This window comes from Gadus chalcogrammus, chromosome 9, assembly GCF_026213295.1.
Source record: "Gadus chalcogrammus isolate NIFS_2021 chromosome 9, NIFS_Gcha_1.0, whole genome shotgun sequence".
Lineage (NCBI taxonomy): Eukaryota > Metazoa > Chordata > Actinopteri > Gadiformes > Gadidae > Gadus > Gadus chalcogrammus.
The window spans coordinates 13,508,857-13,523,511 of record NC_079420.1 but is presented as its reverse complement, the minus strand read 5'-3'; the positions used below and the strand labels follow the sequence as shown (position 1 = coordinate 13,523,511).

Genomic DNA, 14,655 nt, shown 5'->3' with positions numbered 1-14,655 from the left:
GTTTTACTTGGGTATCGGTCTTGTTTCTCCCCATGTCAGGTTTCCCCCCTGTGTGATTACTGCTCCCTCCCCTAATGTGTTTCAGCTGATACTCGTTGCGTGCCCTGTGTGTTTGGTATTTAAGCCCTTGTCTTTCCTTTGTTCCTTGTCGGATCATTTTAGTTTGTGGTGAGTTGTGTCCTGTGTGTTCCCGGTGTTCCCTGTGTTACCCGCGTCACCCGTGTTCCTTGCCTTTCTAGTTAATAAATTATCTTTTCATTGAACCGTCTGCTATTGGGTCCTACCTGCCTGCCTGCCACCCGCTAACCGTGACATTTAGCAAAGAAAATCTATATTGTTCCCTTATGTTATTATTCAGATCATCAACACCATCAAAGGTTGCCCTGTTGCTTTCTTTAACTTGTTATACGGACAAAACACTTTGTGAATTACGCTAGTAATGTTTAGAAGGTTATCTACAACTTAATTTGAAACAATAGTTTTTTTATTTCACAATTGATTGTTAATACTAGAAAAAAAGTTTGATATTTTCTATTGTGTCAAACAATTTTATACAATGTTTTTTTACTGTTTACGCTGCGGTTGTGCACTGTTAAACTGTTTACTTAATCCTACCACTCACCTTTAAAGCCCTGCATGGCACTTCTCCTGCCTCTATCTTGGACCACCCCTGACCACACCAGTAGACCCCTTGCCTGAAATCCCCCCCGAGACAGGGCCTTCTCTACTGCTGCAACCCATCAAAGGAATTATCTCCTGGCTGATATCCAACCTGCCCACTTAAAAACAAACTGAAAACAGTTTTTGATCTCATGGCTGATGGCACTTCTTATAATTTTGATTTCTTCCAGCTCCTCCTAGATGTCTTCTCCCAATCAGGGCTCCTGTTGGGAGGTATAAAGGACTTCACTCTGAACAGTACCGCTGTCACCACCACGTCTCCTCCTCTGGACATTTTTAGTTTAGGAGATTATTACTGCATTTTATGAATAAACCAATGTCTTCGTCACACTCCACTATGGGTTGGTTCTCTTTACGCACCGGGGTGTTACGCTGGTTACTGATTAGAACAAGAAACATGGCCTCACTTCTCACTGATTATATAATCAAACCGATAAATGGGGGGGGCATTAACGCTGCCAAGGTTAACTCTCCCCACTTACAATGCATGCACTTGCAGAAAACGTGTCCACTAAACTTGCTGGTGTGCTAACCAAATGGGCAATGGCTTGGTCATTGGTCACGCATGTGCCGCCCTCTCTCCAGGCTACAATCTTTCTCTTAACAGTTTCCTGTCTGTCTTCACTGACCCGTCACAGGGCACAAAAGGCCGCTAAAAACCTATAAAACCTTCAGAGATATCCTGCCCCCTCAAAGTTTGAAAGGTGTAAACCTGGAGCATGTCAGGAGGGGGGGTGAGAGAGGGTGGGATAAGGGGGGATCCTCCTTGTCTCACCATCCACTGAGGCTCTCTTTGGCAGGATGGTGATAGCCCCCTCAGCAGCCTTCTCCTGCCCGACCACCGGTGAGATCTTGGAGCCCCAGCTGTCCGAGCCTACCCACAGAAAGTGACCCGACTGGTTGTTCCTTTTGGCCGCGTCCAGGATGCGTCTGCCAGACAGAGAGGGAGAGAGAATCAGCCACAGGGAGTGATAGAGATGAGGCCCAGAGAGAATCAACCATAGGGAGTGATAGAGATGAGGCCCAGAGAGAATCAACCATAGGGAGTGATAGAGATGAGGCCCAGAGAGAATCAACCATAGGGAGTGATAGAGATGAGGCCCAGAGAGAATCAACCATAGGGAGTGATAGAGATGAAGACCAGTGTTCAGCTTTTATCTGAACACCGATGTTTTAGGGGAAAATGCATGAGGGCACTGTCTACGTGCATGTGTGTATGTGTGTGCGTGTGTGTGCGTGTGTACGTGTGTGTACGTGTGTGTACTTGTGTGTACGTGTGTGTGTGTGCGTGTGTGCGTGCGTGCGTGCGTGCGTTCGTGTCTTGTTTCTACCGGATGTCGTCCTCATTGGCGAACATGATGACAGCGCGGGCGTTGGGGGTCTCCATCAGCCGCTGGATGGTCTTATCAAACTCTCCTGGTCGCGGCTCCCTGGGGACCTTCACAGACTGGGCTATACACACCCCACCTGGGGAGAGAGACACACAGAGGGAGAGAGAGAGAGACTTGATTACATTTACTGCTTAGTGTGATGTACTGGCCTAGTCTTTTGCTGGCAGCCACACGTACACACACGCACACACACACACACACACACACACACACACACACACACACACACACACACACACACACACACACACACACACACACACACACACACACACACACACACGGTTTGCTGGCTGCCATTCCAGACAGCCAGATGTGCTCCATCCATCACGTCAATTGTAAACAAACAGCAGTGTAAACAACAACAGCAACGGACTGAGGAACCTCCAGACACCCTCCGGAACCCTCCATCATGCCAACAGGTCTCCCAGAGCCCTCATCCTTCCCGCCGCTACCCTCCATTTAACTCTCGCTCACAGACCTGTCGGACCCCCCCCACAGACCCAACAGAGCACTCAGAGGAGGCCACCCCGACCCATCGCCTCTTCATACCAGACACAGACAAATGTATTCAAAGTGGCAAAGAGACAGGTAATGCCAACTCGCAGTTTAGGGAAGTTTTGGGGGTATGTCTAATGGCATCCTACATTACCCCTCGACTTCAGCCCAGTTTAACTTTAAGCTGGTCCCACTTCTGCAAAGAAGTTGATATTCGGGATAAAGGATGGGACATTTTTTAGTTTCTCTGATGAATACTGCGATGTCATCAGCATATGCTGTCAGGCTAGCGGATACCAGCCTCAGAAATAGTCCTGGCAGACCCGGTGTGAGCTTGATTAGCAGTGGATCGATTGCTAGGGTGTAGAGCGCTGCAGACGATTGTCATCCCTGAAGGATCTCTCTCCGGGCCGTAAACGGAGGCCAAGTCCACCCCCCTCTCAAACATGACAGAGGCCCCCTCTGTCATGTCAGGATGACAGAGGAGGAGGATAAATACGTCTCTCACTTAGTCTTTTTAATTCAAAGCCAAAAGTGTTTTCATGGTCAATTGATAAAAGCCCTATATTAAATATTTTAAATAGTGATTTTCTTTGATAGTGTATTCAGGCACAATATGTTTGACTGCAATGTATATAAGTGTCCATACACTGTTCTCTGCTTGAAATACATCTGGATAAGATGATAAAGTCTGTGCACATAAAATATTGTTTTTTTTAAATAGGTCTTCTGCTGTTTGGTAGAAGTGCATGAAGCTCAAAGGTGTTCCAAGTACATTTAAAATGTAAATTACAAACAGTGTTTATATAATTTCCAAGCAGTTCCAAGAAAAACCCCTAGGGCTTTGAGGGGACTCCATCTAGTCCAGGGGAGGATGGCTGCCCGACAGCAGTAGTCCACTTCATTACAATAATTGACCAACAGACCAAATCCACTGAGTCAATTCTTGCTGAAAATTAGCAAAGAAAATACTGTGTGTATCTGTAATAATTTCACACAGCAGTGTTGAATCACTATCAACAGAAGAGACAATCATATCGTTCATCCTCTACACATACCTGACCACGCACACCTGACAACACTAGCCCTGTGAGAGCTCCGCTCACACACTCGCACACAACACTCACATCCACTGACAGAGAGAGACACACTGAGAGAGGTAGGGAGAGAGGTACCAAGAGACAAATATGGAGAGGGACATAGACCCGCGGACAGAGAGACTGAAAGACTGACAGCAAGAGAGACGAATAGAGAAGAAACAGAGAGAGAAAATAGAGTCGAAGAGAGAGAGACAAACACAGAATTGAGAATTATACATAAGAGTGGGGCAGAGAGCGAGGGAAGAGTAAGAAACAAGTGTGCTTGGGGATCTAGAAAGTCTCACATTAATTATTAATCTAGAGCCTGGTAATTGTGTGTCATGTTCTTCTAAATGGACAGCCTTTCTGCAGCCTCTGCGGATTAAAATACACTTGTCTTACATCCACTCAAAACACTCAAACACGCAAAATCTACAGTGAATACTGTTGACCCTCCCAAACACCCCAAAACAACTTACTCAAGGAGAAGCAGACACCTTTCACGAGGGGAGAGCCCAAGGATCGTGCAAGGGATCACCAGATTCCTGCTTGAGTTGAAGTATCGCGATCAGTAGCAACGAATACAGCAATAGGAGAGGCAGCCTTGAATTATCATCATCTTTATTCAACCAAATCTTGACTTGCAGTATCTTGAAGTTTGAGCGGCATACCGAAGCATATGTCAACAACGACTTAAAAAAAAAGGAGAAATTAATTAAAACCGAGAAAATATAAAGAATTCTTCTTTTTGTTTATAATGCAGGTTTAACAAGATCGTATCGATCATTGAGTCTTGATTCTCACGTTTTTTCACCATTCGGTATGAAGCGGCTTGGGGCACAACACAAAGGGCTGAACAAGGGTTCTCTTGTATACTCAAGCAAACACTTTCCTCTCTCCCTGAAAACACTCATAATCGCATCATGGGGACTCACGGCTGCAATGTTATCTTCTGGAGGAAGACCTGAGAGTGCTGTTGTTGTGCTGGAGGGATCCTCCCGGGAGGCGGGAGGATCCTACCAAAGCCGTGGACATAAAGTAGTTTTAAAGTACTACCAGTCAAATCAAAACCGCACACTGGCTTTTTCCTCTTTAATTGCTTGCGGTTTGGTAGCTGTGTCTGCCCATAGGCCCGGGTCAGGAGAGAAGCAGGGTGCCAGCGGAGAGAGCTAGGGTTGGTTTACTTGTCTAGAGTGCTTAGCCAATTAGCAAATGCAGCGTCCGCTCGCGCAGGAAGGCAGAGCTGGAAGAATGGACTGATTGGTATGTTATTGCATAATCAATGAAAAGTTGTTGAATATTTAGTGGGAGGAGAAACAGCGGGAGGGGGGGGGGGGAAGGGCAGAAAACTGGCACCATCAGCGGTTTTCTTTGTGAAACTGAGTTTGATCAGAGAGTTTGATCCAGCCCAGCTTTGATTAGGGCTGAATCATAAGATTAAAGCAGTGGAGGGTTACTAGGTCATTTAAGGGCCATCTCTGTTGGGATGGAGCCCCTGTCACTATGCTCCGACTCGCTTTCTATTCCTCAACTGTGTTCTGTTTTTTCTTTTACTGTTTACCGGCTACTGGCTGGGACAATTAATTCGATGCTACAGTGTTTTCTTTTGTTCAATGTTTTGCGCACAGAGCGAAAACAAATATGCATCTGTGCTTATGAGATTCAACAAAACTGTTAGAGACCATTTGCTGCACTCAAAACAAAGTTAAAGTTATTTGATATACAGCAGGATTGTGAACTTCCAGTGTTTTCCACAAGAGAGCTATCACTGAATAACTCTGTTACTTCGTTACCCCTGGGCTAATCTTGGTTCAAAGCCAAAAGCTCAAGTTTACACCCACTAAGGAACAAAGGGACCACATTTGCTCCTTCAACCTCAACTCTGGACACCCGGAAGACAGCATCAGGTCTGATTATAAAAAAACACAGTGCACGACCCACCGACACAACACCTGAAGAACAGGTGGAAACCGATCTATAGCACAAATTAGAACTATCGTAGGCATTATATGGCCTTTATAACCACACCATTAGAAAATCTGCCTACTATTCTGTCAAGAACATAGCAAGAACGGCAGAATTTATGGGAGGACCAGCCTTCTTACTGTTCCCAGGGTTTAAAACAAGCAGAGGGGAGCAGTATTACGTTTTAATCTACTGCCACTTTAGCGAACAAACTTCCGGAACAACTGCAGTCTTCCTCTACACTTCACAATTTCTTGATCTATAATTCGCTCTCTTAAGATCTTAGATATTATTTTAAGTTTATCTTTGAAACAATTGTCTTTTAATGATAGCCCTTTAATTATTTCAAAGCGTTATTCTTCTATGTCAAGCCCTTTGTGTCATGGCCTTGTGCTTGAGGGGGTACTTTATAAACTAAACTACATTGCCTGACCCAGCCAGTGTCACAACACTGTGTTAGGTTCCATCTAGCCAGCCCGCAGTCTGTAGCTCGGGTTACCCAGGGACACTCGACTCATCCAGCACTGTAGTCTGTTTGGGTTGAGTGTTGGGGTCCGAGGCTTAGTCAGCGTACTGTTTATCAGACAGTATTGTGTTGCGTGTGATAGCATGGGGCCGGGGTTCTCAACAGCCTCTTCAACCAAAGAGGCACCCGGACACCACAGCTCTCCTGCTGCTTACATCTACTGCTACCCACGATTCAGGCCCTCAACACCATGGTGACGCGACTTTGCGCAAAATAACATTTTAATGAATCAAACGTATGTCTCTTTGAAATGGCTGGTTTACCCTTTGAAGTTGTTTAATACATGGCACATGGTACATTACTGGCAGTAAAAATAATGAGATGATGCCGGTGTGAATAGGGGGATTGTCCTTATGTTATTATTGGGTGAAACATTGCTCTACACAACAAACAAACCTTCTGTAGGGCTCACAACCCAGACACTGGACAACCACTCTTCTCAGACGAACACAGTCATGTAGAGTAGGAGCTCTCTCCTTTTTGGTTTGCTGTTTAATATTGCAAAGAGAAAATGGCAGCAAAATGGGCTCCAGCGACACCAAAGTGTTTGATTTCTAAAACTGCTGGCATTGGCCTCATATTTCCAGGGCATTAGAGTAAGCAAGGCAGTGAATATGTGAGTGCGACAATCTTCTCTAATGTTCCCTAGAGGTGCAGGACATCGTCAAATTGTTCAGGGGAAATACTCCTTTTGAAACATGCCGGTCTTCAGATAACATGGCAGCGTTTACCATCTCGTACCCACGGTTGCATTATCCTCCATCTGCATGCCGATGAGGGGGCCTTGGCCGTCCCTACGCCCTGATAGATGCCGTGCACACGGGGAACGGGACCTCTCTAATAGCTTGTTCCATGGCACTTATCTGGCACTCTTTGGAGCGCGCAAACCATTCACTTCCATGCATAAGGAGAGAGCTGGAAATGTCACAAAGGCACTCAGATAGCATGACGTGTGGAGGAGGGGGAGGAAGCCATCGAGGGTTGGCTGCTGATGAGTCCTGAGTGACCACATCACAGATTGACAATTTTCCGGATTTATTCATTGGTGCGATTGGAGCCGCAGTAATGGAAGCGGTTTTGAGTTGTTTTGTCACCAATGCTCTGCATGCCACATACCCTTGTATGGATTGGAGGTGCTCTGGACCCTAGTGTATTTTTTTTGAGAGGAAGTCCATGTGTTCACACTCCATTGGGGTCGGGACCCAAAAAGTCTCTAGTATTCGAGAGTGCTGAAGACTGAGCCGCTGAAATATCAGATTCAAACAATTACAATTATTCGATTGCAAATTATTTGACGAGCCCGAATCGGGGAGAAAACAAGCTGCCTTGCAAGAATATTAAGTTCTCAGCAAACAGCCATCTGATCCTCAGCGTAACCAACACATCTTTTATCTAAAGGGCAGCCCGGTGAAACCCTTTCAGGTGCTCTGGACACGCACCGTCCATATGTCCAATCTGATAGCGCTGATGGAACCGTGCGATTCAGACGACAGCTAGTCATAGTTCAAAGTGAAATCAATTTCACTCTCCAAGCGTCTGAAACAAGTTGCGCCCCTGGGGAGCAGCCAGCGAAAGCCTGAATCCAGCACTCTGACGTTAGATTATGTGTTATTACGGGATGTTTGACCCAGGGAGCCGACAGTAGTAATAGCCCTAGAGCTACACTATACATCATCTCTGCCTTATCTCTGTGAGATTGAACAAGGCTGATCCCGCTGCAGTCAACATACGTTTATGTTTGGTTTACATTACTTCTGAGGTTCCCCACTATAATTATTTAGTTGATTTATACCCTGCTTGGAATAGGATAAAAACAAATAATGATTGATGTGAATAAAATGTATAATAAAGGTAGACAGAGGCCATTGGGGTCCAAGGCCGGAAACTTTGGGCTGGGAAACACCCTAACCACACGACTATCAAGAAGACTTCTTAATGTATGTCTATTTCTACCAATGTCAACCCTAATCCGGACCCTGACTTTGGTTTTAAGATGTCGATACATTAAAAAAGGAAGGAATCAAACAATAAAGAATTTATCAATCTAAATGGCAGTTTCTCGCCTTGGTTCAGTGAAGCCTGCTATTTGGAATTTAATCAATCTGAAGGTCAGCTCTGGTAATCCATATTTTGGTCAGAAGAATTATTAAACAGAAAAATAACCCAATTTGGTCTTTGTGAAGAGTCAATATCAAAACACTGCCCCCTAAGCTTTGGTCTTTCCCGGTCCTTGGTCCACTGCTCTTTGCAATCTACATGCTTCCTCTTGGCAATATCATTCGCTATTCATATTGGATCAAACAACTCCCAGATCCAGAAGGTTGAATATTGCTTGACTGCAATTAAAGATGGATTACCCAAGACTACTTGCAGCTTAAGACAGGGAAAGTGGAGCTGATAACCATTGGCCAAAGCAACAATAAACCCAATTTGAAGATGTCACACTGTGGTTTGATTTTTTTTTAGATCCCACAATTCCTGTGTCAAACATCTTGGTGTCCTGTTCGATCCTATGCTTTATTTTGATCAACATGTAAAAATAATAACCAGAAATCAATTCTTTCATCCTATATACATTGCTTAATCAGACCATGGTTATCCGCAGCAGATGCAGAGATGCTCATCCAAGCATTTATATCGTCTAGACTAGATTGCTGTAAACACTGTTCATTGTTTACTGAACTGCACTACGACAAAGGCTCCAGCTTGTGCAGAATGGTGCTACTAGACTCCACCAAATTTTAGCACATTACTCTTATTTTCTCCTCCCTCAACTGGCTCCCAATAACTTTTTTCTGCCCTTTGAGGGCATTAGGGCATTTATGACACTACATTAGGGGGTGTCATAAATATATTGCCTGTAAAGCCCTTTGACACTGTATTCCTGGGTACACAGTACACAGTAGAAAATATTTATAATTTAGAAAACGCGAGGGACCCCACAATTTATGACAGATTAAGATACCTTTGACTCTAGTCGTTTAGTATGTGGAAATAAACTATTATTGCAACACAGCCTACCACACATTAACCGAACAACCAACTCACGATTTTCAAATCCTCAGAACTCTACAATCTCGCTATCAAAATCGTGACTTTAGTGTGAACAAACCTGGCGGTCGGGAGGAGCTAGGTATACTGGCTTTTGCAATAGTTTTTTGGGAAAGATCTTAAACATACAAGCAGTTCCCCCAATCCGGAAGGCCACTTGTGCTTTTGCCGCCATGGCATCGAATATGATTATTTGTTGAATTGTTGGTATGAAGGTAAATTATCGTGGCTCCCAATTAGCTATCATCTGTCGGCTATCGTCGTCAGAATCAATTGATCCTGATCATCCTCGGCTGTCATCGAGGGTTCCCCCCAACTACAGGATATCGGATCGAATAGGTGAGGCCCAGATCGTAAAATCACTCTTACCATGCACCACAGGATAATCCAGCAATTTTTTGGGGTTGACCATCCAAAAATTGGGCCTCTTAGGGTCGGAAGGGGGCGCAAAATCTGGCTAATTATCCTGTAGTGTGTACCCATCATAACTGTAATTAAGGGATAAGGCATATACAAATAATATTGGACATGACTTGCTTCTGGCTCTTGAACCAGAAGCAATGATTTTTCAAGGTTCAACGTCAGTATTGACACAGTCCAGACAGACAGACAGACGGACGGACATTCTGGACTGTTAGTATTCCACAAATTAAACAGTAGAGAGATACATAGATGGATAGAGTGATTGCTGGATAGAGAAAGACAGATTCTTTCAATTGTGAGTACACCACACATTAGGCTGCTAATGTGGAGCAGGTGAATGCATGGACGAGCTCTGGCAGATGTTCAGCTGTGAGCGTGACCAAACTATCTCTGATCAACACATTTTTGCTGGGATTTTAGGTGTACATAAACACACACACAGACAAAGTGGGTATTACACATTGTCTAAACTCGGATGCGCAATACAATTACCTGCATTTAAGCATGCATTACACATATACTACAATTGTGACAAAAACACTGACACACACACACGCAGATACACACACACACACGAACACACACGCACACACACACACACACACACACACACACACACACACACACACACACACACACACACACACACACACACACACACACAGTACAGCATAGTATGAGGACTAACATACCAAGCATAAAACATGCATGTGCTGGTATTGAGATGCAAACAGGTATGTTCCTTTATGTTCCATGCAACTCAAAGCTGAGAGACGGAGGAAAGCTTCCTCCGTCACCATCAGCTACACACCACTACCAGGCTCAGCATGGAGAATTACATGCACAAATACAAATACAAAATACCACATAATCTCCTCTCTCTCTCTCTCTCTCTCTCTCTCTCTCTCTCTCTCTCTCTCTCTCTCTCTCTCTCTCTCTCTCTCTCTCTCTCTCTCTCTCTCTCTCTCTCTCTCTCTCTCTCTCTCTCTCTCTCTCTCTCTCTCTCTCTCTCTCTCTCTCTCTCTGTGTCTCACTGTGTCCCTCTCTCTCTTGGAGAAACTTCCCTCCAACCTGTTCTATAACACCACCCACCCAGCCGGCTGTTACCACAACTGTTATCACAGGAACCCCAATGACTCATCATATCCACACAGACGCACCATCCAAACATACAGACAGGTCAGGACCTTCACTGGGATGAGTCACACCAGCGGCAGCTGTACGCTCCTTACTTTGTTTCCTTTGGTGATTTCAAGCTGGGAGACTGGGATTAATAAAGAACACTGCAAAAATGCACACCCACACACAAACGCACACACACACACACACACACACACACACACACACACACACACACACACACACACACACACACACACACACACACACACACACACACACACACACACACACACACACACACACACACATAAGACACAAACACACAAAAATGAAGACCTTTAGCTGTCAACTATAGCTATGTTTCGGCTTGGAATGAATGTTCATATTTCACAGGTTTCGCAAGGATGTCTTCCTCTAGGGTTTAATCAAAGGTTATACCTTTATATTGAGACCTACATAAGGCCTACCTAAAACCGACTTCTCTTAGCTCCTCATCTACAACATGGTTTGGTAGCAATGTTGAAATACATCATTTTCATTTTGACAGGGGCAGAACATGGACAGTTCGCGACAGGAATGGATGCGATGTCCTTGGTTATTATGTCAACTATTCTGCCATGCCGGGCGATGTAGAGGCCTTTGAAAATGTAGCAGCCTTTCAGAACGTGTTACATGGATTCAGTTAACTGCTCGCGATCCTGATAAATACAGTGAGTGGTGTGATTGCCAGGAAACCAGATAGAAAGGCTTGGTGGAAGGAACTGTAATCTCGCTTTTATGGTGAAAGTAACTATGGCCTTGTCCATGCTGTGTTTTTAAGAGTTGACTTGGACACATAGTGATTAGCAGAGGGGTTTCCCCTGTAGGCTAAGACCAGTTCAATGCAATTGATGCTGCTGTTGTTTCTACACTTGTTGCTTTCACACAAACAAAGGGATCTGTTATTTAGTCCTCTGAGAGGGTTCAATGTCCCAGTCTGCCCCAGTCCATTCAAGCTACACCCCTGCCCCACCACATAAGGTGATCAGGTCAGGCCCGTCTGACCACTCTCTTGCCAGACCTCATGTCTCCTCATGTCGAGTAAAAGAGAGGCCCTTGCAAGCTCTTGGATAGTCGGGTCGCTGTTGGTGAAGCACACACACGCACGAAGGGACCCACACACACGCACGCACACACACACAGCATCAACCACACAACAACATTACCAGGCTCATTATCAGTTCACAGTTTATGCGTGTGTGTGTGTGTGTGTGTGTGTGTGTGTGTGTGTGTGTGTGTGTGTGTGTGTGTGTGTGTGTGTGTGTGTGTGTGTGTGTGTGTGTGTGTGTGTGTGTGTGTGTGAGAAAATGTGTCATGATCTGACTCTCTGTTTAGTTTCCATTCTCCATCTGTCCACCAGATACCCTCAGACCCTCCCCCTCGCTTCACAGACCATGCCACTCTCATCTGCAATTACTTCATTCCCCTCACCTGAGCTTTTTGGAAATCTTCGACCTGCCCTCATTAGTCTCTCCCCATATTTACCCCACTCTCTTTGTTCCCTTGTCGGATCATTATTGTTGTCAGAACCTTTGCCTGCCTAGTTTCTGGTTGTTAGCCTTTTCTACGCCGGTTCGAAGAACTGAGATTTTGAGTTTTCTTTATTGAAGCCTTTTTGTTTCATTCCTGAGTTGTCGTTCTGCATTTGGGTTCTATCCCTTTTGTTTCTGCGGCCCTGCCAGCACCGGTCGTAGTAGTTGTAGTATTTTGTGGTCAGATATTCAGACACTAGGGGATACACAGCAGCCTGTTATTCAAAGGCATGCACTGCAAATGAATTATTGGGAATAACTAATAACTGTTATCCTTAATAAGTTCCTCTTGAAGAGAATCTGGACCCTGCAGTGAATGTGTAATCTGGACCCTCACTCACACTCACACACACACACACACACACGCACACACACACACACACACACACACACACACACACACACACACACACACACACACACACACGCACAGTCAATTAATATTTGATCTAGTGGGAGGATACTGAACCATCAAGCAGTGGATGCAGACAACCAACTGTGCTGTTCGGCCCTGAATATGAGATGCATTTTTCTTTATTTCGTACCAGTTTAATGGCAATTAAAAGGGTAACGAGGGCAGAGCTACAGGGATGAGGGTTTGGTCTCTTACCAAGGCACACTTTTACTCTATTTTTCCCAGAAGGAAAAGGAGTGTAAAAGCCCAGGGAAAACATCCCGAGAACATCATACTTTGGATTGGATTCATTGGTCAATATCATTCCAGAAATATTTGGTCTCAGGATTTCACTCTATTAAGCATCAGCACGTTCATGATGGTGATTCCATAACCAATTCCATGACCTCAACTCATTTGTTGGCCTCCCCCCCCCCAATACACCGGGACAAGTAGATACTCTTGAGTAATGAGCTGTCAGCCCATTCTCTCACAGAAGGCCAGCAGCTACTTGTATTTAATTACAACACGATGAGTTGAGCAGTGGTTTCCCTTCCTCCCACATTGTCTCTAATATCAGCCTCTGCTGTTGTCCCTCCTGAGGGATCCATTGACTGCAGCTAGACGAGGCTAACGAAGGTGAGGTATCTCTATGAGGGCAAACGCAGCTCACGTCGGGGTCAACGGGAGCACGGCTCGTCGCCGGATCCGCGCACACCAGCTGACAGCTGACCCGCATTTCCCTTTCAATGAGCGGCGGCGACTGCTGAGCTTGCGGTAAAACCCTTCCTCATCCAACCCCCAGGGTCAGTTGTCAATGGCGGTCGGCCCTCCTTAAAAATCCTTCCCCTGGCATCATCGGACAGAAAATCCCAGACCATTGTCGAGATGTTATCGGTGATCGGATGTGCATCGGTTGGCAGTCGAGCCCAGCCCCGGAACTCGATCGCAGGCCGCTCTCATACGCACCCCAATTGGCAGGCTCACAGAGAGGGCCGGTCGAGAGACAGACAGGGCCGGTAAAAACATTATTGATCTTTTGAGGGTCCGCCGGCCTACAGATGCAGCAGCCCACTTGGTTTGGTCCCGGTTTGCCCGATGCCGGCACACCACTGTCCATCACCATAAAGCTTTATCGCCACTCACATTTGTCTCAAAGTCCTTCTTTACAGTTATTCATGTTGTTGATGTGTTTGTAACCATTGTGTGTGACAGAGTGACAGTCAGTAGTTCAAAATGTTGTCCTGTCTGCTGTCTAGAAACAAACGCACAAAGAAGCCCGCAAACACACAAACATAAGCACAGTAATATGAACAAGAGAATCTCTGCATGCCTCTGGGTAGAACCCATGTCAAACCCAGGTAGAACGTATGTCAAACCCAGGTCAAACCCAGGTAGAACCCATGTCAAACCAAGGTCAATCTCAGGGAGAACCCATGTCCAACCCAAGTAGGACCCAGGTCCAACCCAGGTAGAATGCAGGTAGTTGCCGCTGAATGAGAGGAAGTGTCTCCTTCCTTCTGTCTCATGACAAAATGATATGCTAATGCAAGAAGAGGAGAGGGAGAGGCAACTCAGGCTCTATGAATACATTATCTGGGAACACTGGGCGCTCTAATTACCCTGAACTCCTTGACAAAGCATCTGCAGTAAAATGACTAAGTGAATCACAGGTTACATCCTCGTCCTTTGCCTGACGAATGTACTGCAAATTATTCTGTGTGTATTTCTATCCTTACGTCATATTATCTCTGGTTATCTATCCATCTACAGGAATGAAAATATAGCTGTCAGTCCGCGGTGAAGATAAATGCTGTGGCCTCATATCATGCAACAACCAAAATACTATGTTTCTCCTGTAACAATAAAATGGACCAAAAGATAACCTTAAGACCTTAAGGTGATGTTTTTATCTCCGGTCGTAATGTTTATGTATTACGGAGTAATCCTAACA

At 45.2% G+C, this 14,655-nt stretch overlaps 1 protein-coding gene across 1 annotated transcript in view; it reads right to left on the bottom strand.

The window, feature by feature from the left end:
* LOC130389150 (metabotropic glutamate receptor 8-like) overlaps nt 1–14,655 on the bottom strand; it is a 100,180-nt gene that overhangs the window by 32,311 nt on the left and 53,214 nt on the right. The window contains exons 5-6 of the mRNA XM_056598821.1: nt 2,013–2,148; nt 1,457–1,611 (exon numbers count right to left, since the gene is read on the bottom strand). Of these exons, the coding sequence (XP_056454796.1) occupies nt 1,457–1,611; nt 2,013–2,148 (291 nt within the window). The remainder of the gene's footprint in view (nt 1–1,456; nt 1,612–2,012; nt 2,149–14,655) is intronic.